Source organism: Andrographis paniculata, unplaced genomic scaffold (genome assembly GCF_009805555.1).
Source record: "Andrographis paniculata isolate CXL003 unplaced genomic scaffold, ASM980555v1 Contig82END, whole genome shotgun sequence".
NCBI lineage: Eukaryota > Viridiplantae > Streptophyta > Magnoliopsida > Lamiales > Acanthaceae > Andrographis > Andrographis paniculata.
Window position 1 is genome coordinate 2,835,082 of NW_026137620.1, and position 27,796 is coordinate 2,862,877.

General features: G+C 36.1%; 1 protein-coding gene across 3 annotated transcripts; it reads right to left on the minus strand.

Annotated features, from left to right (window-relative positions):
- Positions 1–15,167: 15,167 nt before the first annotated feature.
- On the minus strand, positions 15,168–27,402 carry LOC127241433 (uncharacterized). 3 transcript variants are annotated; one of them, XM_051260483.1, is made up of 8 exons: positions 27,250–27,402; positions 27,032–27,158; positions 26,849–26,924; positions 26,472–26,544; positions 24,258–24,353; positions 20,606–20,656; positions 16,480–16,860; positions 15,168–15,958 (listed from the first exon to the last, which is right to left on the minus strand). In XM_051260483.1, the coding sequence occupies exons 1-8, from the start codon at positions 27,304–27,306 to the stop codon at positions 15,614–15,616; spliced, it is 1,206 nt and encodes a 401-aa protein (XP_051116440.1). In that variant the 5' UTR covers positions 27,307–27,402; the 3' UTR covers positions 15,168–15,613. The 3 variants fall into 3 exon arrangements, with proteins under 3 accessions (XP_051116440.1, XP_051116441.1, XP_051116442.1); XM_051260484.1 differs by lacking the exon at positions 24,258–24,353; XM_051260485.1 differs by lacking the exons at positions 20,606–20,656; positions 24,258–24,353.
- Positions 27,403–27,796: the final 394 nt, after the last annotated feature.

Sequence of the window (27,796 nt, forward strand, 5' to 3'; positions counted from 1 at the left end):
CGAGTACCAACGGAATGGTTGACGTATTTTCAACAAATGAACAACCAACAAACAACAGCCATGCAAGCAATGTTGCGTGATCAACAAAACTTAATACCGAATATGCTGGATCAGGCCATTTTGAGGGTCACCTTGCATTATGTACATACGCCTCCAAGAATGTCTCTTTCGCGTCTACAGACGAATTTTGCAATGCCGTCTTTTGTTGATAGCATCATCCTAAGAGCTACCGCTCCTAGTAGGGCGGAAAAGGGAAAAGCTCTTCTTACCTATCCTAACAACATTTCTTTGGAAAAAAGGACTGATCCTTTTTGCAAATTTGCAGAGAGATGAATGAGCAGGCGGGCAAGATTCATACTTGTTCCAACGGTGTCTTTACTTGATATGTTGTAAATTAAGCAGGTGCCAGAAGAATCCTCTGTGCAATTATAGAAAGGATTCGTCTAATGAAGGGTAGGTGCCCGACTGTGATAGAGGAGAAAGAAATGACCAATCTCGTTGTCAAAAATATGAATAGACCGTTACCTGAGGCGCTAACCACACATGATATCGAGGATTTGGTCAGTCTAACATCGGAGGCTAGACGTTTAGAATAGTTATTAAGAGATAGAGATCAGAATTTTTGGCGCAACAAGGTCCAGCAGATAGCTAGCATAGAAATAGAATCATATGCCTCATATTTGGACCCATTGGTAGAAGCGAAGAAATGGTTGCAGAAATAGTCAGTGGAAAGCCGTATATCTGCCCCAAGCTAAAACAAATTCCAGGAATAGAGGGAAATGACCAGCCGACCTTCAACAATTCTAAAGTAGACGAGATTTTTGATATTTCGTTAGTGGATGGACAAATAGAGATTCCTAAAGGCCAATGAATAGCAACAAAAGAAGAGATCAAAGGAAGGTCATATTGAAAATAGCAAAATTCTTTTACCCATAGTACAGGTCAGTGTACGCACTTTCGGAAAGAAATCCAAAAGAGCCATTAAAGACAGACATTTCAAATATTTCATGTTAGGTGTGGAACAACAACCATTTCCAAAGATGACGGTGGCCAAAATGGGGTTGTCCCGAACAAGGGATTTAGAAAAGAGCACACCCGAAAGAGAACTAGAAGGAAAAATTCAAGTCGTGTGAAAATCGAATTGCATAAAAGTGGAACCACCCTAACGGAACTTATGAGGTGGAATTAAAGACCAGGTGTTGGTTCGAGTCGGACGACTAGGAAACCTTGTTCAGTCAACAACAAATAGAGTCGAAATAGGAGGCCCTTGCCAGTGGATATTGAACCTCGATTTTTAGGTATGAATCATACTCAGATTCGAAATGCTAAATGTAGGTATGCTGCTAGGCATGGTCATAATTCAAATAATAAAAGGTTTTCTACATCGAGGCCTGAATCCAGAATTCGTGTATCTCTGGATACTATAACAAATTACAAAACCGTTCAGAAATATAATCAAGAAAGGCCTAGTAAGAAAGAAAAAGGTTACAAGTGTTAGTATTGTAACCAAATTAATATAGATTCTATCATAAGGGAGATCAACGAAGATCACAGGGAAGTTCGGTTTGGGTCACTCTCATCGATTGAAATTTAGTCACTTATGGAAAATCAGGCAATCATGTCAGCAAGTGTATCTTTTCGAGATCGAGATGACAGGAATGCACTGAAAAATAAATAAAAATAAATAAAAAAAAGATGAGTCGATTTAGGAGGAGCCTATTTGGGCTAGTTTGGCGAATGAGTGTTTGGAAGAGCTTGAATAGGCAAAGATAAGAAATCTATATCTATCAGCGATTCTTCCCCACCAATGATTTTTTTTCCTCTTTCTGAAGGGACGATTCCTCATCTAAAGCCCCTTTATGTCAATGGTCATATTTGTGATAAGCCAATCAGTAAACTTTTTATTAATAACAGTGCGGTCTTTAATGTTATGCCTTTAAAACTCTTAAAAGGCTAGACAAAGGAGTCACTGATTTATTACTGGTGGATATTGAAATGACAAGTTTTACTGGGCAACCGACCAAACCAGAAGGCATGATGGTGGCCCCAATAGTGGTGGGGCCAAAATTGATATCTACAATTTTCTTTGTGGTAAATGCGGATACCACATACTCAGTGTTATTGGGAAGAGACTGAATTCATGCGTCTCAATGCGTGGTTTCATCATTACATCAGCAATTGATGTTCTGGGAAGAAAATCAATTGTTCTATCGAAAAGTCCGTACTTTACTCTAGGCATACTCCTCCACTTTCGAAAACTACTTTAGTTAGCGAATACCCATGGCGGAGCTATAAGCTCACCAGCCGAGGGTATGTGTTCTTTTGATAGAACAAATCTCTCGTCGATTTTATGGCTCATTGATAGCCAAAACATTATTATTGTATTAATTAGAATTATTATGGAAGGTACCAGTATAAATGAGTGTAGTATGGTAATAAATCAGTATTATTTGGGGCAATTATTAAATAGATTGCAAAACGTCAGAGTTATAGCAGATGTCGAAGATGGACAATTTTGTTAGAAAGATTTGTTCGAAAAGACAGAGCCATCTTTTACAACGCAAGATCCTCTTATTGAGTATGATGTTGGAATTGACCTAGTTCAAAAGATGGTCAGGGTAAGCAGTCTATTGTCTAAACAACAACAAAAGCAGATGGCGACTTGATACGAGAAAACATGGACTGTCTACCATGGGATTATTCAGAAATTCCAGGATTGGAAAGGAATTTGATTGAGCATATATTTCTTATCAAGGCAGGTTTCAGGTCATACAAGCAGCTGGCTCGGCGTATCAGTCCCGAATTGATGCCACAAATCCAAGAAGAGATAAAGAAGCTCTTACAAGTTGGATTTATTCGGTTGTGTAGGTATGTTGAATGGTTAGCAAATATAGTTCCGGTGACCAAGAAGAATGGGAAGATTTAGATCTATATTGATTTTTGTGATCTCAATGTAGCAACCCCTAAGGATGAGTATGTGATGCACATGGCTAACATGTTAATTGACTCAGCTGCAGGACACTGGATCCTTACTCTTATGGATTAGTATGCTGGTTATAATCAAATCTTTCTGGCATAAAAGGATATTCCTAAAACGGCTTTCAGATGCCCTGGGGCGTTAGGGATTTATGAGTGGACCTTCATGCCCTTTTGGTTAAAAAAATACGGGGACTACTTATCAGAGGGCTGTGAATGCAAGCTTCCATGACCTAATTGGGCATCCCATGGAGGTCTATATTGATGATGTCATTGTTAAATCAACTGATTTTGAGGCAAACCTGGCCAACCTCGAGAAGGCGTTTGTTCATATGAAAAATTACAACTTTAAGATGAATCCGATTAAATATGCATTTGGACTGTCAGCAAGTAATTTCTTGGGATTTTTTGTTACAGAGAGAGGCATTGAGATTGATAAGAATAAAACTAGGGCATTTTTTATGATGTGGCCGCCTATGACGACCAAAGAAATGCATAATCTTTTGGGTAAGGTCAATTATTTGAGAAGATTTATTATCAACGCTGCAAGAAAAATGAAGCCCATAACAAAGTTACTAAAGGAAAAAGCAATTGATTTTTCTTGGGGGCCCGAACAACACAAGGCTTTTGAAGCTATAAAACATACTCTTACAGAACGCCCTATTCTGGGGGCCCCACGAGGTGACCAACCTCTCAAATTGTATGTTGCAAATACTCACGATGTGGTGAGTAGTCTTTTCGCTCAAGAATGGGAGAACAAAAAAGAACGGGCTATTTATTATCTAAACAAGACTTTCTCTGGGCCTGAATTGAATTACACCGTGCTTGAGAAAATGTGTTACTCACTAGAATTTGCATGTACCAAGCTGAAACATTACATCTTGCCCAAAGAGATAAAACTCATATCCAAGGTAGATCTGATCAAATTAATTTTTTAAAGGCCAACCATGCAGGGGAGATTAATGAAATTGGCTCTTAAGTTAGCTCCATTTTTATTAAAATACAAACCTTTGAAGATTGTGAAAGGGCAGACAATTGTTGATATTTTGGCACAATTTACTGAGGATAGATGAGGGGATACGAGGCTTACGTCACACGTGGGTACTCGGACTTGGCATATGTTTTTTGATGGGTCGAGTGTGGGCAAAAGATCGGGAGCATGAGTAATTCTGAAAGGATCCGACGTTCAAAAGGTTAAATTGCAATTGCAGTTGGAAGAAATGACTCATAATTCTGCATAATATGTTTGGAACTTGAGGCTTTGGTTGCGATGAGGGTCCAGTCGGTCGTAATTCAAGGATATTCGCAATTGGTGATCAATCAGGTAACGCGATATGCTTGTAATGTCCCTCATTTACGATGGTATAGGACTTTGGTGTATCGATTGTTGTCAAGAATTTTTCAGAAGTCATTATTGAACATATCCCGAGGATGGAGTATCGTCACGCAGATGATTTGGCTCAGGATACCTGTAGAGGGGTCTCAAATACAGCCGTTTGTGACGTCAGTACGGGGGTGAAAGTCTTGACCGACAAGAGGATAGATATCATTGCATATCTAAAAGAGTCTAGTCGGTCATACCCGTGGGTGTTCGGTTGAAGGCATTACGGTTTTAGCTAATTGTAGGAATCTTGTACAAGAGGACCTTTGAAGGTATATTATTAAGATGCTTGGGACCAGAAGAATCACTAGAAGTTATGTAGGAAGTTCATAGTGGCATGTGCAGGGCCCACTGAGAAGGGTTGAACATGAGATGGGCTATTCATTGCTTAGGGTTCTTTTGGCTAAAGATTTTTTAGGATTGTATTAGTTATGCCAAACATTGTCCAGAAAGTCAAAAGCATGGGCCATTAAATCATCTATCTTATGTTGACCTCCAAACTTCAGTCAAACCATGGTCATTCAAGGCCTGGGCAATGAATTTTATTGGTAAAATTCATCCGGCCTCTTCGAAGCATCATTGCTTCATTTTGGTTGCAACAAATTATTTCACCAAGTAGCTTGAGGCTATCCCTTTGAAGAATGCGACATAGAAAGAGGTAATTGAGTTTGTTTTAAATCAAATTATTTCTCAATTCGGGATTCTGCACACTTTTATTACAGATCATGGTTTAGCTTTTACTATGGAGAATTTTGTTGAATTTTTGGATGGTTTTAATATCCCATTACATCATTTCTCCCCTTGTTACCCGGAAGCAAATGGTCAGGCAGAAGGTGCGAATAAACTTATATTGGTATTTTCAAGAAGATGATTGGTGAGAATCCAAGGAAATGGCATAAGTTGTTTCCTCAAGCTCTCTGGGCACATTGAAATAGCAAAAATTCAGCCATTGGATTTTCGCCATATTAGCTTACATATGGACAAGATGCAGTGCTACCAGCCGAGCTTCACGTACCGTTAGTTCATGCTGCTAACACTACGTTAGATATTAACAATGATGCAGCAGTTGGGAGATCTAGATGTTACCTGATTGAAGACGATTGACCAGATGGTGAAAAAAAGTGAAATGCAAAGCCAGACATTATGGTAAAATAGTTCTTTACAAGACTTTTAAGGAAGGAGATCTGGTTTGGAAAACTATTTCTCCAACTTACAAAAAGGTTGATCAGTTGTGGAAATAGTCACCTAATTTGGAGGGACCTTTTGTGGTTTACAAAAAAATCGGAAACTGAGCATTTATTATTATGGATCAAGAAGGGAATGTGGTACATGATAAAATTAACGTGAAGTATCTGAAAATGTATTATCCTGCCTTTTCAAATTACAATGCATAACTATCTGGTAAAATTATTTTGGAACCCGTCAAGGGTTCAAACCCTTTGAGGGGTTTATTTATCATCTGAGAGGGTGATGCAAGGATGGTTTTCTTTCTCCGATCCAGAATCATTATCCCAGTTGGTGGACATAAATTCTAGTTCCTCATCCAAGAGATCTTTAAGGTCAGGTCGGTATCTATCCTATTGTTCATGCATTTCTTCCAGATCTTGTTCACTACAAACTTTCACATCTTGTAAAGATTGGTGTTCTCGGTCCATAAGAACACGTAACCATGCGAACGGTGCTCTCTATTGGGAAAACACATTGTTCCAACTAAGATCAAGCAGAATCGCCATAACATGATGTTCTATCAGGTCCATGTGATGATCAATATCAGAGATGCGACTAAGGATGTCACTAAGTGTTTCGTACCCAATGGAGACATGTTCCATCAAACGAATTACTTGATCTATTGTCCTTCTGCCTCTTTGGGAAAATTTGAATTTGAAATCTAGTTGTTTGAGCACTTGTCTCAGGTCTTCAAGATGACCACCAATGGGATGTTGCCCTACAAAGAAGGGTTGTAGGGAATTTTCACAATTGCTTGATGAAACGTAGACGCGTGGGGAGGTCATTAGGCTAGGAGAAACTGAATAATGTTTGGCAAATTGCCTTTTGGTCAAGTTTGATTTATTTTATGGTAATTTTGAAGTTTAGATTTGGTTTTTTTATAATTAAGTGTGTAAGTTGTGTTTTGATCCGTGAAAATAGGTATGTTTGTTGGGCCAAAACAAATTTTATTTGGTAAAGTAAAAATTTAAAAATGAGATAACAAGACATCAAGGGTAGTTCGGAAGTCAGTCCATTTCTGTTTGGACCGAGCCGCCCATCGCTGCTGATAGGCTATTTGATATTCATGAACTAGCCACAAACGAATGGATGCTTGCAATTCTTGGTGCAGATTCGATTGGCTTTGTCTATGTCGGAAATCAGATGTCTTTCCTCCTCGATGCAACCGTCCCAGGCGGTCTCCTCCCTCTGCAGTTTTTTCAACTCTTTCTGAAGACGCTCCAGTTCTCTATGCCTCATTTTTTATGTCTTTGGTCAGGAAGCTTAGAGCTTTAAAGAGGTTGCTCAACCTCGTTTGAGGTCCTCGTTTGTTTTTTACAAGGTTGCCTCAATTGCATTCGAGTTGGCCACGGACGGAGGCTGAGGTGGGTCGGATGCTGGAGTTTGGATCACTATAAGATCAGCTTGAAGTTCACTAATTCACTTCATTAGTCGGTGGAGAACTAAAGTGGCCGCTGACTCAGCAGGATGTTGAATCAGCAAGTCGATTGTGACTTGAGCTAAAGCTTGAAAGTCTTCAGACTTCAGGTCAATAAAGGACAACATGGCACAGTGGGTCACCACTGGTCGGGCGGCTGTTGGAACTGACACTCGGAGGAGGGAGGACAGATCGAGGTTGTTTTGTCAAATTGAGATATAGTGAATGAAGTTCAAGTTTTGGAAAAAAAAAATTGGGAGCTACGGAAATTTTTACGTGAGCCTGGACGGCGGTCATTTCGGAATGGGCCAAGACTGGGGAAATTTGTTGGGGAACTCGTAAGGGTGGACCCCAGTGGGCCCATGCTCCGACCGCTGACTATTCGCTTGGCGGAACGGCTGGCAGCATTCAGTTCGGATCCTTGTGAAGAAAAGTTAGTGAGAAGACGAATCTGAGAGACATGGAATTTCTTAATGACACAATGACTTACCACTTCTTCCAAGTCTTGGTTGACGGAAGCTTCCCCTGATTGTGATGAAGAGATGTTTCAAGCACAACCAAGCGGGCGGCAGAAGGGTCGGTCACCTCTATTGATTGTTGGACTGGTTCGGGAGCCACTCACTCTTTCCGTTCGACTGGTTAATCGGGAAGATCGGCTGGTGAATTGAAAATGATGATCGGCTCAGCGTCTATTGCACCATGTACCTGATGAGGTTTTACTTGAGTTAAATGAGCTCGACAAAAAAATTAAGGTGTTCAGGAAATCAAGACTTACCGACTATACATGTTGTTGGGTCGACGGCGCAGGAGGTAGACAAAGCATCTGCCTCCTGGTCGGTTCCTCTTCCTGATGGATCATCAGCGGTTCTTCTTGGTCGGCCTAAGGACTTCTATTGGAAGTTGACGAGTTGTAATATTGGTTGGTGGAGAAATTGGTACCTGGAAATTCGTCAAGGTTCGTCAACAAAAGTTTTTGTTCGGAAGAGTTATTTTAAGTAAAGATCATTTACTTGAGTGGTTTGGTCGGTTGGCGGATCGATAGGCTGGTCGGTTCATAGAGGAGGTGGCAAGGGATCCTTCGAAAAGAAGTTTTAAGTCAGAAAATAGTATAGTCCAAACGGTAAAATAGCCAGAGGGACTGGACTTACTAAAGCCAGGTGGCATGAGGTTTCGTATATTGGATGGCATCCAATGAGTGTCAGTCGACAGCAACACCAAGTAATCCTCAACTGCCTGTTGGTCCACTGCTAGTGCCGCTGCGACTGTGGGCTAGGCGGTTCCCTTCTTTTCTTCAGGACGCTTGGGCCAGCATCAGTGGGAGCCGTCTGTTTGTTTTTAAAAGTCGTGGCTAGGGTTGGCGAGCCCAAGGCCAAAGCTGGCGACGTAATGAGGATCGCCAGTAGTCGGTCCTATGATGGGGCCAACAATGCCCATGTGGTCAACTACCATTCTCTGAAGGGTTTGACGATTTGAGGATGTGTTTTGAAGGAAATGTAGGAATTTGTGGTAATATAGGTTAAGAGTTGGGTCAGATATAGTTGTATGAGTCGGGGATAACGTGGCCATCTGGACTTCGGGTGATTCGGTGAGGACGGGCAAGACTTTGACAGCAGCCGAACTGACGTGCCAGGTATTGAGGTTCGTAGTTCAATGTATAGAAGGGCTTGTTTCCTTTTTTGTCCATTCTCTTACTGGGGAAAAGAGATCTTGATTTTAAAACAGCATCCCAGGAAAATGGGTAGTTCGGATGAGGTAACGGGTCTCGATATGGCAAGGGGAAGTCAGTATCAGGGTAAGGCTATAAAAGTTCGACTGCATATTGTACGTAACTCTCATAGACGTAAAAGCGAGAGTTGTTCCTACCGTCGGAGAGGATGTGGTGAATGATTGGGTCGAAAGGTTTTAGGTTGGATTTTTTGGGGACATCAAGGCAAGAGTCAAGCCCAGCGAACGATCGGGACTCTGATTTATGGGCGGTCGGCTGTAAAAGGCAGTTGGGAAGTACAGATGGAACCAAATTTCAAGGAACCAAAAGGGGCATGAGGCGGCGGTGTCTAATTTTTTGGCATCTAAAAGGCGGGCGCTAACAAGGGAAAGACCTTCAAAAAGATTGGCAAGAAAAAAAGTTCCGATCGAGAAGAAATGACCACGGGCTATATGGATGGCTAAGTGTACAATGGATGGAAGAACGCATTTAGAAGGATAAATAATAACATACCTACAAAGCAAAAAGAGTATAAAGGCAGTGTGCTCTCGGTCGGTCATAGGGGTGCCAGAGTTGCCCTAATACTCGGTTATGAAGTTGGTCCATCCTCTGTCTTGAATATTGGATAGCAACCAGCCAGTGTGGTTGGATGCAGGTTCTTTACCATCGAAGGAGCCGACCACTAGGTCTTCACTCATAATCGGGAGATGGGTAATCATGGCCACGTCTATCAAGGTTGGACCAATGGGGCCAGAGGGTAGTAAGAAGGCTCCAACCTTTTGATTCCAGAACGCGGAAATAGCTAGCAATACCTTCTTGTGAAGGTAAAGTACCTGGGTGGATAGAAAAATGGCTTTGTCGATCCCCTAATGTTTCCATTGCTCATGGAAATTAAGGAAAGCCTAGTGCGCCAGGAACGGAAGCTATCTTTGGGATCATTCAGATGGGTCTTAATATTATCCAGAAGGCGAGCTGGGTTGTAAGCAGGATTCTTGGTGGCCAAGATGTGCCTTGTTCGAGAATTTTTGGCATTCAAGAAGCATCTTCAATGGTGGTGCAGTATAGACGGATGGTGGGGGTCAAGACCTTGGAAGAGACAAACGGGGTTTCTGGATCGGAACCATCAAAAGGAAGAGCGGGAACATATTGGTTAGCCATGTTGATAAAGATGAAAGATTAAAGGAGAAGTACGCAATAAGGAAGACGAAGGAGTCGAAATATTGAAGGAATTTCGCATAAGGGTTGATTTGTGCGGAAAGAAGGGTTTTTGTAAAAGTGATTTGACTTGAAAAGGCATAGTGATTACATTGTTGTTTCGAGTCGTAGACTTCCAAACATCACATGTTACGGCGGGATAGGGCAAGTTGTTGAGTACAAAATTTAAAAATTAGGGTTTAGGCCCAAAAAATGAAAAGGGTGTGAGCCCAATGGTGGGCCAGGTGGCTTTCAGGAGTAAATTTCAATAGGGCTGACCGGTGGAACCCAACAGACTATCAAGTTTGATTAGTCGTTTTTTCGGATGAGGGGTCCATTTGAATTTGAGTGCTGAGTTGGTTGGCTTTGAAGGAATCGATTGGATTGGTCGTCTGTGGTTACAATTGACCACTGTCGACAGAAAGTTGACAAAAGGTAACCGACGATCATGTGGATGGGGTAACCAACGACGGTTCAGTGCATAATTTTGGTAACCGACTAAAAGACGATTTCAGACGATTCAAGCTGGATTTTATTTAAACAATCTAATGAAGATTGGGTAGGGAATCTTTAATCATCTCATGAAAAGTCTTATTGGGGATCACTCTTTTAAATTCTCAGTTTTTTTGCACATTTTCTAACTCTTTTATGTATTTTGTTTTAGGAATACGTGATCTCTTACTCTTTCTATTCTAAATTCGAAATATACGAATTTTACTTTTAATTTGTTGAATTTCTACATCAAAAATTATTATTATTGATGTATAAGTGATAAATAGTATAATAATATTAATATTATTATGATATTTTAATAAAAAGTAATAATTTAAAACTAAAACATACTAGTAAATTTTTATCAACTTTTTCAAAAAAATGTGTTTTTATATTATAAATATAATATTTAAAAAAATACTACTATTTTATCATAATAAATATATATTACCATTGTCATCTATATTAAATTATTGAATACACTATTTGTCATTCTGGTGAAGATAGACTAGTTGTTAATTTATGTTTATATGTTTTTTTTAAACTTTTACTTTTTTTAATGTCAATTTTTTTTTTTTTTTGTAACAACTGTAAATTTTTATTTTAATTTTATATATATTTATTTTTTGTAAAAAAATATATAAATAATAATAACAAATATAAATTAAAATAAATTTATATATTGAATTATAATAAAATAAAAAAATATATATTAATATACAAAAATAGTATTATGTTAAAATATTTCTACATTATTAATAATTAACAAAATATATATTTATTAAAGAAGCTAATACATGAAAAATAAATATTTCTAATGCTACGTGAAAAATGAGACCGTAATATAATAAAAATAACAATGATGAGAATGAAGATGATGATGACGAAAACAACAACAATAATAATATAATAATAATAGTATTATTAATGTATTTTTTAAATTCTTTTTTTTATTTATTTAATAATTTGAATAATTATGTTTTATCTACGAATGTGTTTTATATAAATTTATACAATTCTATAAATCAATAAAAAATATATATATTTTACAATCCTATTAAATTCATGAAAATCTATCTAAATCAATTAATGAAATATATTAAACTCTACGTTGACTCTGTAAATTTAAAAAGTTCACACAAATCCATAAATTTTTTAAAATCCAATAAAATCTTATAAAATCTCAATTATACTCCCTTAAAGTTGATATCTCTAACTCAATAGTTTAAGAATGAATTTTATTTTGGGCTCACAAGCAATAACTCCTTGAAACAAGTGTCTCTGATGAAGTACCTTTAAAAACAAATTGTATGGAGATGGTTCTCGTGTCCTTGGGCTTCATTGTCTTCTTAGCATTTCCCTTGATTTTGACAGTTACAAACAACGGAGAAGGATTGGGAATCAGATGACAATAGACAACTTCATCATATTGGAAATCAAACCCGAGACAATGTGGAAATGATGGCAGCGATGGACAACTGCACACGAAGAATCGACAGCTTGGCAAAAAAGGTTTTTGGTTGTTCAAATTGACCGCTTTCTTCAGCACATAGGAAACTTGTATAAAAATGGTTTTCATGACTTTTGGCTTCATCGATGCCTCGGTCTCTTTCTTGAGTTAAGCCTTGTCAACTTCGAACTTGAGCTAATGCAATGCCTAAACTATTTCAAGATTCGATGGGGACTGAGAACGAAATGGGGGGAAGTGGCGAGGGAAGCGACGAACACCTGCGATTTGGCTCCAGCGTGCGGGTCAAAGAATCGAGATACGGCTTGGTTGGAGAAACAAAATTGATTTGGGGTCGGTTTAGGATTAGTTTTGATTTAACGATTGGTTACTTTCTATGCTCTAATTTTTATTTTTCTTTTTTTTTTTTGGTGCGATTGATGTATTCTTATTATTTTTCGTGTTGAATCATATATGTAACTTGTGTATATTATATTAATTGTTAAAAATATAAGGCAAAGTTGTCCATAACTCCCTTGTGATTACAAAACTCAACGTAAATCTCCCCTTTTACTTTAAAAATTGCATTGCGTTCATTTATACTTTAAAAAATATTGCATGAAACCCCTTTGTAGTTTTGAAATTCAACGTAAATCTTCACTTTATTTTAAAAATTACATAGCCCCCCTTATACTTTAAAAAATGTTAGCATGAAAACCTCCGCCATGCAAAAAATATAGATACGAAATTATCTTCTCATCACACAAGGAAGGTTTCATGGTGGTGGGGTTTAATGCAACGTTTTCTAAAGTGTAAGGGGGCATCATGCAATTTTTAAAGTATAGAAAAATTTTATGCTCAATTTCAAAACCACAAGGCAATTTCACCAAAATATAATATGGTCTATTGTCCAAAAAGATGTGGTGAAAATATATATTAGGTTTGTTTTATAAATAATATATTCAGTCCATCATGTCTATGATATGTAATTTAAACTAATATATCGTATTGTCGCTCTATCATAAACATATTTACTTGTTAGCAATACCATATCACTTTGAATACATAAATTTCGTTTAATATTTAATATATCTGCTTATTTTTATTTTTTGGATATATTCTTATTACCAAATATAACATACTAATTCAATCTAATTAATTTTAGGCTAATTTGCACAAAATCTACATATGGTTTCATGAAATTGCGTCAAATCCTCTATACTTCTAAAACTGTGTCAAACTCCCCCATGGTTTTATAAACTCTGCGTCTAACCCCCTCGGTAGTTCTTATTTAACGGTATTTGACCTAAATGCGCCCAAACTGCAAATAAATTTTAAAATCTCAAATTTCTAAACCCCTAAACTTACAAATATATTCATTTTTCTTATATTTAGACTCAAAAATAGTAAATATACTCTAAAATAGTTATTTTTATGAGATTTTAAGAGTTTATTTTTACTGTTTTTTTAGGCTAGATGTAAGAAAAATAAATACTCCCTCCGTCCCGTTGGAAGGGTGGCGTTTGTTTTTTGCACGTAGATTTTTTAATATTAGTATTATATTGGATTGTAGTAAAAAAAGACAAAAATACCCCTATTAGTATGGTGTAATATAAAAGTAATGACATTTGTGTAATATATTGTAAGTTGAAAGGGTATTTATTATGTTAAGTAGGTAATACAATTACTAAATTAGAAAATGGTAACCTTGTTTTGGGACGGACGAAAATGAAAAATAGTAACCTTTCAATGGGACGGAGGGAGTATATTTGTAATTTTAGGGATTTAAAAATTGAGATTCTAAAATTTATTCGTTGTTTGAACGCATTTAGGTCAAATACCATAAAATAAGGACCGCCAAGGAGGTTAGACGCAGAATTTATGAAATCACGAGGGAGTTTGACGAAATTTTTAAAGTATGGGGAATTTGGCGCAATTTCGTGAAACCACAAGTGAATTTTGTACAATTTTAGCCTTAATTTTAATTAAAATGTCATCAAACTAACTTTTTAAATAAAAAAAAAAATTATAATTGCCTCTGAATCATTATGAATCACGAAGATTAAATTTTATATCAATACAACGGATGTTACTAAAAATCAACATCGTGCTGAACTTATTATAAAGCTCAACACGATACTGGCCCTCCGGGGACACATCAAGAGATCTTGCTTTAAATTGAAGAAGCAAAAAGAAAATGACACTAAGTTTGAATGTCCGTGTAATGGAGCAAAAAGGAAAAAACCATCAATGAATAAGATGAGAAGTACTAACCAATTAATTGAATATGAAACAGAAATTTTCTATTTCAATAATAATAACTCATACATATTCATAATAATGTATAAATAAATCAAGAATCCTATCAATATGTTAAATACGATAAATATCATAAATATAATAAATATTCTAAATATATGTTAACACCCTTTTTTTCAATCCGAAAATAAAACCAAACAACTTAAAGTTGCCAAAAAGAGACCTGAAGCAACGCTATCAACTAAGTTACATTAGAAACATGACTCAGCTTGCTCACGGAGTCATGGTCATATATAAAACACACTCCTTCACAACAGGATTAAAAATAGGACTCGTCCACTCTCAACAAAGTTGAAAATATGACTCTCAATAGAATTGGAGTCGGATTCAAAACTCTTTTAGTGGATATCAAAGTGGCGGCAACGGCGTGGTGATGATAAATACATCAACAATCATATTAACAAATATGAGATTATAACGGCTCTAACACCATGTTAAAATATGAAATTGAAATTATCTATTCAAGATCATAATAGCTCATACATATATAAATCATATAAATAAATCAAAAATCCTATAAATATCTTAAATAAAACAAATACCATGAATATATAAGAGCACAGATCTTGATCTGATCTCACGGTCACAAATCAAACCCCTATACCACCAGACCATCCTTTACGGGACAGCTATATATATATATATATATATACTTGTGTAGGTGAAGAATTGGTCAGTCCTAAAAGGGGTGGCAGTGGTTCGAGAAGTTAATGACCAGATGGTGGTGCAACCTAGGGATAACCAAGGAATTCTATAGGTGTCATTATCAAAAGCAAACTGTGACATAACAATATAACATTAGACAAAATACTGGGAAAAAAAAAAAGTCGTCATCCATTTTATTTCTTTTTTTTTCATTATTATTATTATTATTATTATTTATGGGACAAGATGTGTTGCATGTATTTTATGTAACATATGTGTATTATTATGTACTTTACCCAAAACAATATTTATTTCTTCGATGGTTTGAGATAGAGGATGTCATTAGGATATCCTTGAATTATATAGAATTTGTTCTTTTAATGTTCATTAATTTTTCAATAGAATATAATAACTTTTTACACATAAAACATCACCTCACATAATATTTTACCTAAAACACTAACAAAAACTACTTCACCAAACATCACAATTTCGAGTAATTAATAAACAAAATTCCCAAAAACCTAAAACACTAAAGGAACAAACTCAGTTACTGTTCTTTAACCCAACCCATTTACTTATATTATCCGCCGGTGTTCGTGTTTGTGTTAAGCCCATCCGTCTGATTTTGAACTTCATCAGAATCATATCCAACTATCTAGGACAAACATATACCTTAAACTTCGAAGTAGAAAAAGGGAATATTCGAACGAGCACCTTTGCAGCTTCCCATCTCCTTCAGTTGAAAACTTTTGACTTCCTTGTGAGGAAACCGATCACAGCCACAGACTGTAAACAAGAAACAGATTTCTAGTCGGTGCTGACCATTGAGAAAATGGATCCATGCCTTCTCCACTGTGGCAAGTTTGTAACAATTTCTTTCAGCAACGTATAGGTATAAGCTTCCCACTTGGCAACTGCAGCAGAAAAACTGCGACAGTCGAATGATATCTGCAAGCCTTTGCTGGCTTTCGCAAGAAGATTCTCTGCTAAATTGCAATCCTTTAAAATCATGCCTTTCAGCGAATTGATTTTTCCCCGTTGTACTTCAGATAGCTGTGTGACCTTAACAGATGACTCGTTGGGCTCTGGGGAAGCTGCATCTGCATACAACTTCTTGAGCTCAGGTGCCTTCCAGTAATAAAATTGCACCACCTGTAATATACAAAAAATAAAATACCGGAAAGTAAAAGTTAATATCATCTGATGGCTACTAACACACAACATTCAAGATGTTGGAGGCAATTTATTGTGCAGCATACTGAAGACTTGGTAATATAAATATACACAGGTGTAGAGATTAATTGACCCTTGTATGAGAGAAAGTATGTGCTGCAGTCAAGACAGACACTACAGAAAGTGAAATCTGATCAAAGAAAGTTGTTTAATAACTTTATTAAAAGGAACCCGGCTAATGGATATGTTCTAATCTTAGAAAGACCAGTCTTTGCATTATATGGTGATCGGGAAACATATAACTTTGTAACTCCATGGATAAAGCAAAGTACGAGAATAAACCATAAATAACCGGATAATAATTAAAGTAATCTGCAACATACAGCATTTTGCCTTCACAACTAACATATATAGAGAGAAACCTATTATGGCTATTATGTAAATATTATGTTTCAGTGTGCAAATCCTAGAACTTCAGGACTCTTTACCATGAAACATACCTGAAGAGCATGCAGAATGTTGACAAATTCTAAAGAAAGCAGCTTATCACCACGTGCCAGATGTAATGGTTCGTTCAACAATTTCAGGTCATTGGAGGCATCCATAGTCGAACAGGGTTCTTCATTGGAGGAATAAATGTCGAATCCAAGAACATGTAATCTTGCAGAGCATATATCAATTCCAGACTGGAATTTTGAAGCTTCTTCAGGAGGAAACCAATACATATTATGCGGTGCAAGCATGGGGAAGTATGAAGGAGACATGCTTATAGAACTGTTTAGTGAATGGTCGCAGAGTGATGACAAAATTTTGGCATCCTCATCATGAGCTGAATCACGACTGAACCACAAACTGAGTGTAATTCGCTCTCCTTCACTGATCTGCACTAAAAGATAACATCATAAATGTTGAAGCTAAAGAAGCTGTGACTCAAATATTGCTTTCCTCCACTAGATTAAGAAAAGGACAACAGAGAAAACAATTAAATGACTTCTAAAGGAAGGATTTATGACTATAGGAACAGAGGGAAACAGTTAAAAATAAATAAACAGAAAGACAGAAACCCTCTTTAGCAGGGGTGTACATAATTCCACACAACTTGTCCAACTGGCCAAAACTGACTTGATCCACCTGAAACCAACCCAACAAGTTTTAAATCATATATTTTTCAACAGCAGTTAAACAGTTTAGTGAGTTGTTACTTTTAGGTCGCGTTGAAATCCTGCATTCAGCCTGACCAGTCTGTTTACATTATTAATCTATTTATTTTACATAGAATTTAGTTAATAAATAATTAATACCACACTCAATAATAACTCTAAGTTTCAGTCTGCATCTCCAACCGTACACCAACAAAATAAGATGACCAAATTCAAACTTGTATTGTTCAAGTTCAATAGCAATAATAACTTTCAATTAAAATTGAAAGGCTTCGCTAACCTCTTTCTTAGACAAAATTAACTTTATGATAATAAGCAACCCACATAACAATATGCAATTCATAATGGGTTTGTTAATTCAAAAAACATTAGCCTTGTTGCAAACATATTCCACAATTTCAACGAAAAATCCACTTTCTAGCATCAACAAGGCCTTCATGCCATTCGTTTTAATCATTCAACAAACAACATGTTGCACATGTTCGCTTAAAAAGGGGAATAAATTATTCCAATAGATGTCCAATCATCCTCAATAATTTGAGCACACGAAATCCTGTACAAAAGTTGCAAGTAATATTTCTCCATAAGATATTGGACGTGCATATATTGTAACAACTCAATACTCTGTATATTGTTTCCAGACCCACTCAATAGCGGAATGGACATTGATCACTCTTCGTATAATGACACTATTTCTAATAGCTTCAAACCATTTGATTAACATTCAATGAACACCAATAAGGTTTAGAACATTGACCAAATTACCTTTTCATGAATCATAGACACATTTGGAGAATAATTTTGGAGTTCAGTAATATCATCTCTATCAAGCTTCAATTCTCAATACATAGACACCGGCTAGATAAATTTTGATTTCATAATCTCGTTTGCATATCTATTTATTTTTATTTGAATCTTGATTGTTTCTATAAAGAATGATAGTTGCACAACATGTCCACTTTCACATATACATCATCAGATTTTTTTTTCTCTATATATATTTATGAGCATTGGACCACACAAATGGATGTCAATTGAATGAAATAATCCAAATTATCTATTAATATACCATTTACGAAAAATATGTTTGATTGGTCACATCAAGCTTTATGTTAGACAAATTCAGCTTCAACAGTAGTATGGACAAAAGTATTTCTTAGGATGGTGTTTGCTACACTTTTCATCTTAGACCATCCACCATATAGGAACCATTAAGACTATACATCCCACCTGGTCCGTGGACCATATGTTTTGAAATAGTCTCGCAATGTAGTACGTATTTCTACAAACATATACTTATTAATTTCATTAGGGACGATAATAGAGAGCCAGAGCAAGCACCCGAGAATGAAAAAGGGCTAAGGCCCTTACTCGTCTACAGAAGGCAGGGACGGGATTGAGCTTGCCTTCGCAAGCTTAGAATTTTAGTATTTTATTGATTATTAATAGTTGAACCTTTATTACATTTGAGTTTTCTTATTTCATTGGGTTTGTATTTTACCTAGGGTATAAATAAGACTATGGTTGTTTTTTTTACATTCATTGGAATTTCAATCAAGTTTTGGGATTTTAAGCCGTCGGTTGTTTTGGACAAACGAGGTTTTCTCGTTTGATTATTCTTGATTCTATCAGACGATTTGTCTATATTTATCTTCAAGAGACAAAATAATATGTAAATAGGTTAATCATTGGTTTTGAAACTCAAATAAACAAAAAGTAGAAGGCATTAATTTTGACGTATGGTCGAATGATTGTTAAAAGCATAATTAAAGTGTAGTATACTTATCAGTGTATTTCCAAAGATCATTTGATCGTTTAAGACATGACAGATTTCTCTATTATTTCGAATACCTTGCTAATATATATGGAGAATCTTTTTTATGGAAATTAGAAAATTGTGCTCTACATGTTGCTAAAGCTTTGTGACATGCCATATAACATATTCATTGGATATCCACTAAAAGATTATGGCAAGAATTATACTCATTCCAATTACATTGTCATTTGTACCTCTAGTAACACTAACATTTTCAAAATCTCGAACTAAAGCTTCATGCAACCAACTTAGCGTGTCTTTATATAATTCTAGCATTTCTATTCATTTGCAACTTTTCGAAGGTTGTGCCTTGTTAGGTGTAGGCTTCTTCAGGGATGGTAGTTAACCCTAATGGGCTTATTGGAGTTTGGGCCCAATTCTGATTAATCCTAACATAGTTGGTATCTCCTATACTTGTAAAAGTGTGTCTCCTCCTATTGTAGTAATAAGAGAGATCTTAGTTGCCTATGTGGACATAGGTCAATAACCCTTATCAGACGAACCAAGAATCTCCCTTATTAGTGCAATATGAGAATACACATGCTTTTATAAGCACAGAAGATAGTATTTATGTAAGGTTGGGGCTAATTAGGATTGGGACTAAACTCCAATAAGCCCATTAGAGTCAACTACCCCTAATAAAGAAGCCTACACCTAACGGTGCCTTTTCCAATGTTCTGCATTGGAAACAAAATGACAAAACATCGCAAAGAATGGCAATTCCGTGCTAGTCTACTCCATGTGAAAAAATAAATAAAAATGCCTCCCTAATACGTCGTAGGTGCCCATTAGCTTTGCAAACAATAGCATCACAACTTTGTACAATATTGCTAATTTTTCTAACGATTAAAGCAGCAATTTTCGATGTAAAAGGTAGTTTGCAGCATCAGCTATTTCAAAAGTACAAAATATGTACATATAAATACAAACCATTGTCATTCTTCCACGCATTCCTAGCAAAACAAAAAATCTGAACATAAAGATTAAGATAACCAACATGAATTTCAAATACTCAACTAAAGAAATTGTTACTTAAGGTGATCTTATTATTGCACAACTTATCATGATTTGAGGTATAGCGGAAACAATCATAGTACTAATGCATGATTAAAATCATATTACTCGACCTAATCTAATCACCAGTAGTAAACACACCCTATGTACATTAACTTACTTGTCTTAATTTTCATATACATCTTATATATTTTCTTATGAGACTATTACAACAAAAACAGTCCATGAACCACATGGGGCGTATAATTGTAATGATACACATATGGTGGATGGAAAGTAAAGTAAACCTATCTCAAGAGATTTTCTTCACATTCTACTTTTTGTGAAGATGGATTTGTCTTATATAAGCAGATATAAATGTGGCCTGTCAAACAAACTGAATGAAATGTGTTGAAACATATAATCGTTGGATTGTTCCATACCGTCGAGATCTTGTGTTATTCAATGCTCACATGAATGTTAAAAATGACAAAGGAGATCAGGCTACTATCATTCTTACTATGTGCATTATTCACAATATGCACACAGAATATATATGTTCTTCAACTTTTCAAAAGCCATTTATTTATGTTATAATTCCGGATGGCAGCATGGCAAATTTCATTAAAGAAAAAAGTTTAAGAGGAGTGACCATACCTCACTAACAGAATGAATATTTTTGTTATCTGCTGTGTACATTATGGCATCCTGTATATATGAAGCATGTAATAATTAGAAGTGGAAAAACAACATGATATTTCAAGTTTGTAAGAAGATATCAGGTAAAATATATTCTAACTCTATTTCCTGAGAAGGCGTTTCCATGCAAAATAAAAGCTGAGAAGAGATTGAGCCAATCCCAAGCTAAGTCTACTAAGGAATTCGGATCATGCTGGATTGATCTAGGCTGGCTCAAGGTAATCAAGCCCATTTTAATTCAGGCTGGTCCACAAAAATCAAAGCTTGGCCCAAAATGTACTAGGTTATGTGAGTTAGTTAGGCAAACAAATCATATCGTTCTGACTCAATCCCACTTAAAAATGGATTAGGCATATACAGCCTAGGAATATGGAAACCCAAGGGATTATGAGTTCAGCCAACTAACAAAAGTTGAAGGAATAAGCAGTCAACCATGGGATCAATTGTGGAGTGATTTTAGGAGTTTGAAGTTAGTGGGAGAAGTTTTGAAAACTAATCCAAACAATATGTTGGATGAGAGGACAAATATCAAACTTCATTTGACACTTTCGAAAAATATATATATATATTTTTTTCCTACATTTTATTGCTGTTCATTTAATTTGTTAGGGTATTTTTGGATAAGCGAAATCAACACTTGCTGGGGAATTCCAGCTTGTTTGTATTTTTCCAAATCAATTTTAATTACTTTTCTAGAGTTTTCGCATACCGCCATATGTTTGCATTGAGTCACCGAAGAGCCAACAAATTGCACTCTCTATTGAGAATTTTAGACCGAAATCAATGATTTTCAAGCCAACATAATTGACACGCCTGATGCAACTACAATTGCATATACAACTACGGTCCGAAAAGGTGACTTATGCAATAGTCAGTGGGATGCTGCCATTTGAATCTTGAAGTACATCAAAAGGTCTCTTGGTACTAGAGTAACGGCTACTCAGATGCCTATTGGGCAAAATCACCAATTGATAGACGCTCTACTTCAGAGTATTGCATATTTTTGGAAGATAATTTTATCTCATGGAAGAGTAAAAAACAGAATGTTGTTGTTCGATGAAGTTCAGAGGCAAAATATCGAACCATGGCCTTAGCGACGTGCACATATTTGGAAAAAAGAGCTTCCTCATTAAGTCAAGATAATGGACGTTTCAAAAATGAAACTCTTTTGTAAAAATCAAGCTGCCTTGTATATTGTGTCTAATACGGTGTTGTTATATGAATGCATCACCACTCACCATGTTGCTTCAAATGATCAACTTGTAGACATTCTCATTAGTGGCCCTCGAATTAAATTTATATGTGACAAATTTGGATCATAGCTCGTCGCCTTTGTCGTTGTAGCAGCATCAAAGTAAGGTCTCCGATGAACTTCTGAAAATGCTTCTTGCGGGCTTGGAAGTGGTATGGTGGCCAAAATTCTACCTCTAACTTCATCAAGAGATTTATCCAATCCCACAAGGAATTTGAATACTTCTTGTCTCAATAATATTTCGAAACTTGACACTATCTTCAGCACACTTCCATTCATGAGACTCAAATAATCAATTTGTTGCCATAGTAAAGTGAGATTGGAGAAGTATGTGGTGACGGATCCTTCTCCTTGTTTTAAATCCTGTAGTATGCTCTCAACATGAAACAGTTCCTAAGTGTTTTCACTGCTGGAGTACGTCTCACAGACAGCATCCTATATCTCTTGAGCAGTCGCATAGAGAAATTTCTCCAATTTTAGTGGTCATGGAATTTATCAACCAGGACAGGACCATATTGTTTTCTGACCTCCAAGTTCAGTATTGGGGATCTGTCTTCTCTGGTTGAACAGCAACTCCGGTGAGATAGTCATCCTGTCTTTTGCCACTAATAAACATCATAACTAATTGTGACCACTGTAGATAGTATTGGCCATATTGAGTCTGTGATTGGTCACAGGAATACTGTTTTCAAATTGACCTAGAGGAACAACAAATGATTGGCCCGAAAGAGAAGATGTAGTCGATGGCTGGGAGGGGGCTGGTGTTGATGAAGAACTTGGTTCAGTCATGGTTTCAAAGGATCAGAGAATGAGACCAAGTTAGAACCAAAAACAAAGATGATCAGGGAAGGAGGATCAACAATGAGCGTTGCTCTGATACCATGTTGAATTCTGGAATTAATTCCTTGATCTTTATTCATCAACACAAGAGAATATATATACAAGAATTGAAACGAGGAAACTAAATCCTATAAAAAGGCTACTTCCTAACTAAAAAAAAAGGCAAAACAAATCTCTTCTACTAAATAGTTATACACAGATTTTCTACACTAATATACACCTAATTTACTATATTTTCTACAAAGATATTTCTGGAAAGTGTTGAAATTAGTCTTCAAAACTTCTTCCACTCGCTACAAACTTCTAAAATTACTCAAGAATTGATCCTCACGTTGAGTGTTTAACTCTTGGTAGTGGGCTGAGCTCAAAACCCTTGGACTTGCATATATGGTTGGTATAGCCTATTGGTTGACTCCCGTTTGTAGATAAATAAATAAATGATGCGTATCCCTAATAGTTTAAACTTTTAGGTAAGACGATCATTTACATCATCTAACATAGTTTCAGAGTTATAGGTCTCGTGTTCGAGTCTCACTATCCCCATTCGTCGTCGTCCACATGCCAGTTTCGTATAGTGGCGTATATTCCCTTTACACGTGAAGGGCGGTTGGTTGCCTTACATTTGTACATAAATAAATAAAAGATAAGTATCCATAATAGCTTAAACTTTTAACTGAGGCGGTCATTTACATCGTCTAACATAGCCTAATCCATCTTTAAATAGGATTGGGCCAAAATTATTTGGCTTGTTTGCCCATCTACTCATATAGGCTACACATCTTGGGCTCAACTTGGCCTTAACTCTTGTGGATTAGCTTAAATTTAAATGGCCTGATTCCTACTAGGTCAGGCTGGATCAACCTAATCTAATTTGAATTCCTTGGGAAAAATTAGCTCTGCATTGGTTTATTCATCTCCGCTTGGGATTTGCAAGGCAATAAAGGGGCATTCACTATTTCTGTAAAATGTATTATAAATGTAGTAAGAAATTTAATGGGCTTTGGAATCTATTGGGTACATAATCACAATTTTGGCCTTTGGAGGCTTAAGTTAAAGTGGATGATAGATCATAAAAGAATTGATAAGTTTTGGTCAATATTGGACAGGTATAGCTATAGTCTATGTAATAGTACAGGTATAGTTAAAATATATGTAGTAATTAGCATCATATGACATCAAAATATAGAAGATTTCATCGTTCAAAAGGACATTCAAGAATGCCTTTATTATTCACAAGTGAATAGATGGGCGTTTGATGTTTATTTGCATCTTCAGCACTTTTTCCAGTTAAAATAAATCAAGAAAAGTTCTCAGGATTTATCGACTCATAGAAAGAAAATGGTACAGTGCCCTTAAATTACAATGGTTCAAGTTTTCACATACAAAATGCATAGTACTCTAGTGTACATACTGAATGAAATTTATAATAGGTTATAATTAACACCCATACACACCATCTGTAAAAGATGTATTCTTGTTACAAAGAAAACTTAATCAGCATAATGAGAAAACACTTACACCAGCCATGGGTACCACAGTGGAGGGTTCCCCATCCTGGAAGTGAAACAAGCCTCCATTAAAATCCACTCCATGACTATTTAAATAGCAAACCACCTTCAAGCACATAGAGATATAGAGAGCTATTAGCCAGGTTTACATGTTACACAAACACTAAAGAGCATCTAACGTCCTTCATTCAATCAAATATGCACCATAAAAACAAACAGATATTTATATGGGGTTTGTTTGGTTAGGGGGTTGTCAATTGGTTTGTAGTTTTTTTTATATAGAGTTATTTGATCGTGATTCTTTTAATGAAAATTATTTTTGATATAATGTTTTAACAGAATATGTGTTTGATTCGATAGTTTTAAAGGAAAAAAGAAAAGTGGTAAATAGTGCCAAGCCCTCTAAATAAACAAACCCATGGTTTCCTGTGCTCATAATCAGGAAGTTGGTCAGACACTCTAAACTTCATATATCATAAAATGGCACGTATCCATTCAATAATGTCAGGACGATGCATAAGGTGTGTGGTGAACAGGGTGCAGCAGTGAGGAGAGAGTTACCACCAAATCAGTGCCCCATTAAATATCATGGATAAGGAGTTTAATTCTTCATTTCAAATATTTAATATGAAATTCAAGGGTATGTTCGTTTGGCAAGTTTTCCAAAATTTTTACTATTCAAATCCCAACTCAAAATCCAAACCCCCAAACAAACACACCCCAACAGTTTTTATTCCCAGGATGAGTTAGATTATCACCAATAATTTTAGGAAAAGAGATGGAATCCAATATAGAAATAGATGAATTGCAAGGTGAGAAAGACATTGGTACGAAACAATATGATTTGCACATTGCCACTTACATTTTTGGCGGGTAGAAGAAGCTGGTAAAGGGAGTATGGGAACTGGATCACTAGATATGGATTGTGAAGTCAGAGCAGAAAGACAACTGACTATTGTCAAAGTGGAAAACAAAGAACTTCACTATTTCCAAACCACGATGCCAATGCCTAGTGCAAACTCGAAACTCCAAGGACAAACTAGATGGAATTTATTTGAAGGAAGAGAAGAGGGGGGCATACTCAGAAGATGTGCAGATTACCAATAGCAGGAGATCATGCAGGTTAGCCAGACTAACAAAGGAAGGACTTAAGTGGTAGGCAAAGGGAGGTACTCACAGGTGGTTACAAGGGAACTCAAATGCGAAGAGAATAGCATTCTTACCATAGCTAGTAAAGTGGACAGATGAAAGAAACAGAGATTGTGGTAACATTACGAAAGACTAACAAATTAAATCAAGAGAAAAACAACAATATCGCCTTGTATATTACAGTATAAAAAATACGCACTTGAGTGTAGTTTGACAACAACTACCTGAATAGAAAAAGATAAAATAAGTCCTACCAAAGATTTAATGTTCAATGGGAAAGGCAGGTTTGTCAAGAAAAAGGACTGATAAATGAACAGACTCGTCAGGAGCAGCAGACGGCTAAAAACATGTTTTAGAGACACATCCAGCCAAAATGCTTTAGGAGCATGCATTCGAAATAAAGAGCTTGAGCAACCTTTAGGATGCACGATTCTTCCATTCAAAAATACCATTTTGTACTGGTGAAGCGACACAAGAATACTCATCTTAAATCTTAAGTTCTACCATTAGTAACTCTCATACAATTTCCTAGGGCAAGAATATAATGTCAAAACAGAATTCCAACGGATTGAAATCCATAATTAGCTTTTCTATAAGATATGAAACTTACTTTGGCTGACCAAGGAATACTGAAAACAAGGTATGGCATCTGAATGCCTTCATCCTCTTAGGGTGTGTTTGTTTGAAGGATTTTGAAGAATTTCTACTGTTCATACAAATTTTTTTCCCCAAAAACATCAAATCCAACACTTATTATCTATTTTTTATATTATACTAAAAAATCAATTTTACATTCAAAACATCACATCAATACTTATTTATATTATATTCCAATTTAAATTTTTTACTATTCAAATTCCAACCCAAAATCCAAACCCACGTACAACCACGATTAGTTTAAATAACGTTCCCCTTCTATAAGGAAATTATACAACTACGAACCGGGCATAATGTAAACTAATAATAAGTGCATAGAATGAGTATGACATCAATAATGAGAACAAACAGAAAAGCATAATACAGAAAGAAGATACCAACAACAAAATTATAAGATATAAACAAGCAGTATACAAACCGCAAAGTCCCTTTGTTTGAGATAATCCCTGTTATCATCACTGTGCCATCCAATGCTAGCTCCCTTGCACCAGCTGACACATAGGACACAAGAAAAGACAGACACCTAATGACATTCAAGAAGCTGTAGAGAAACCATCACAACTGATGTCTGATCTTAAATTGCAAGTGTGAAAGATTAAAATTCATGAGAGCATTCTGAATTCTGAAGCAACATCTAAATGGAACCACGACTATCGGAATATTAGTTTGGATTATTCAAAGACAATTGGATTGAATCTCACAGAAAAGAGAGCAGAATAAACAAATCCCTCACATTCACTGGAAGATAATTAGCCCGAACAAAAAAATTCATTCACATTTAAACATCAATATTACCTAATGAGTCCCGTAAATTCCACGAACAACTCGTATTCGCATCCAAAATATTCCTCCACCTTCTCTTTCAACCGCTCTACGGATCAACCCATTAATTTGTTAATCAAAACTAAGCTTCAGAAAGGAGTAGAAAGAAAGAAGAAGTACAAAAAGATAGGCATATCGAGAAAAAGGGAAGACAACCTCGGATGGGAACGAGGGGCACGATGAGATGGGCAGAGTTTGTGGCAATAAGAAGAGGGAGAGTGGTGGAGAAGACGTTGGGTCTGTACCCGACAGTGCAACAACTTTTATGTATGAACTCTAATTCCTAAATTGATGATTAACTCAGACAAACTGTACAATAGTGGAAGAAAAGGCGCAATAGATGACAATTAAGGCGTGAATGTGTGGAGAGGAACCTTGCAGACGTCCGGTGAAAGGAAGTTCCGCAGTATGAGACGCCGATCCTCTGCCATGTCTGAACAACCTCAAATTTCTTACACGCCAACAGCCCCTGAGAATATTAAAATGGTAACAGTGTTTGGTTCAGGAGGAGAGGAAGGGAGGGAATAATTTTGGGTGTGTCTTTTCAGGGGCTTTTTGGTGTTTCTTTTTTGTCCACGTATAAAAAAAAAAATTCAGCAATTTTACTCACGCTATAAATAATTTCAATCAATTTTGATTTTATTATAAATAATTTCAATTAATTTTAGTCCGACTATTAAAAAATTAACGGAAATTGTTGACGTTGACACGACAGAGATGGTGTCACAGTTGACCTGAAAAGTAGTATAATTGTTGATGTATTTTTTCAACAAACAATAAATAAAATTCAAAGATATGGAAAATATCTTTAAACTTGATTAACTAGTGCCTGAAATTAGGAATCTCTAATCATTGTACGGTACATAAGAAATAAACTGGAAATTAAAATGCTGAAAATTTAAAATGGTGATCCCAAATCTG

What these genes read in the sequence shown, in the direction of transcription:
- LOC127241433 (XM_051260483.1), bottom strand. Translation starts at nt 27,306, where the DNA reads ATGGCAGAGGATCGGCGTCTCATACTGCGGAACTTCCTTTCACCGGAC. An exon ending in TTTCACCGGACGTCTGCAAG is followed by an intron (nt 27,159 to 27,249) that starts GTTCCTCTCCAC and finishes TCATCAATTTAG; the next exon opens with GAATTAGAGTTCATACATAA. An exon ending in GAATTTACGGGACTCATTAG is followed by an intron (nt 26,545 to 26,848) that starts GTAATATTGATG and finishes CCTATGTGTCAG; the next exon opens with CTGGTGCAAGGGAGCTAGCA.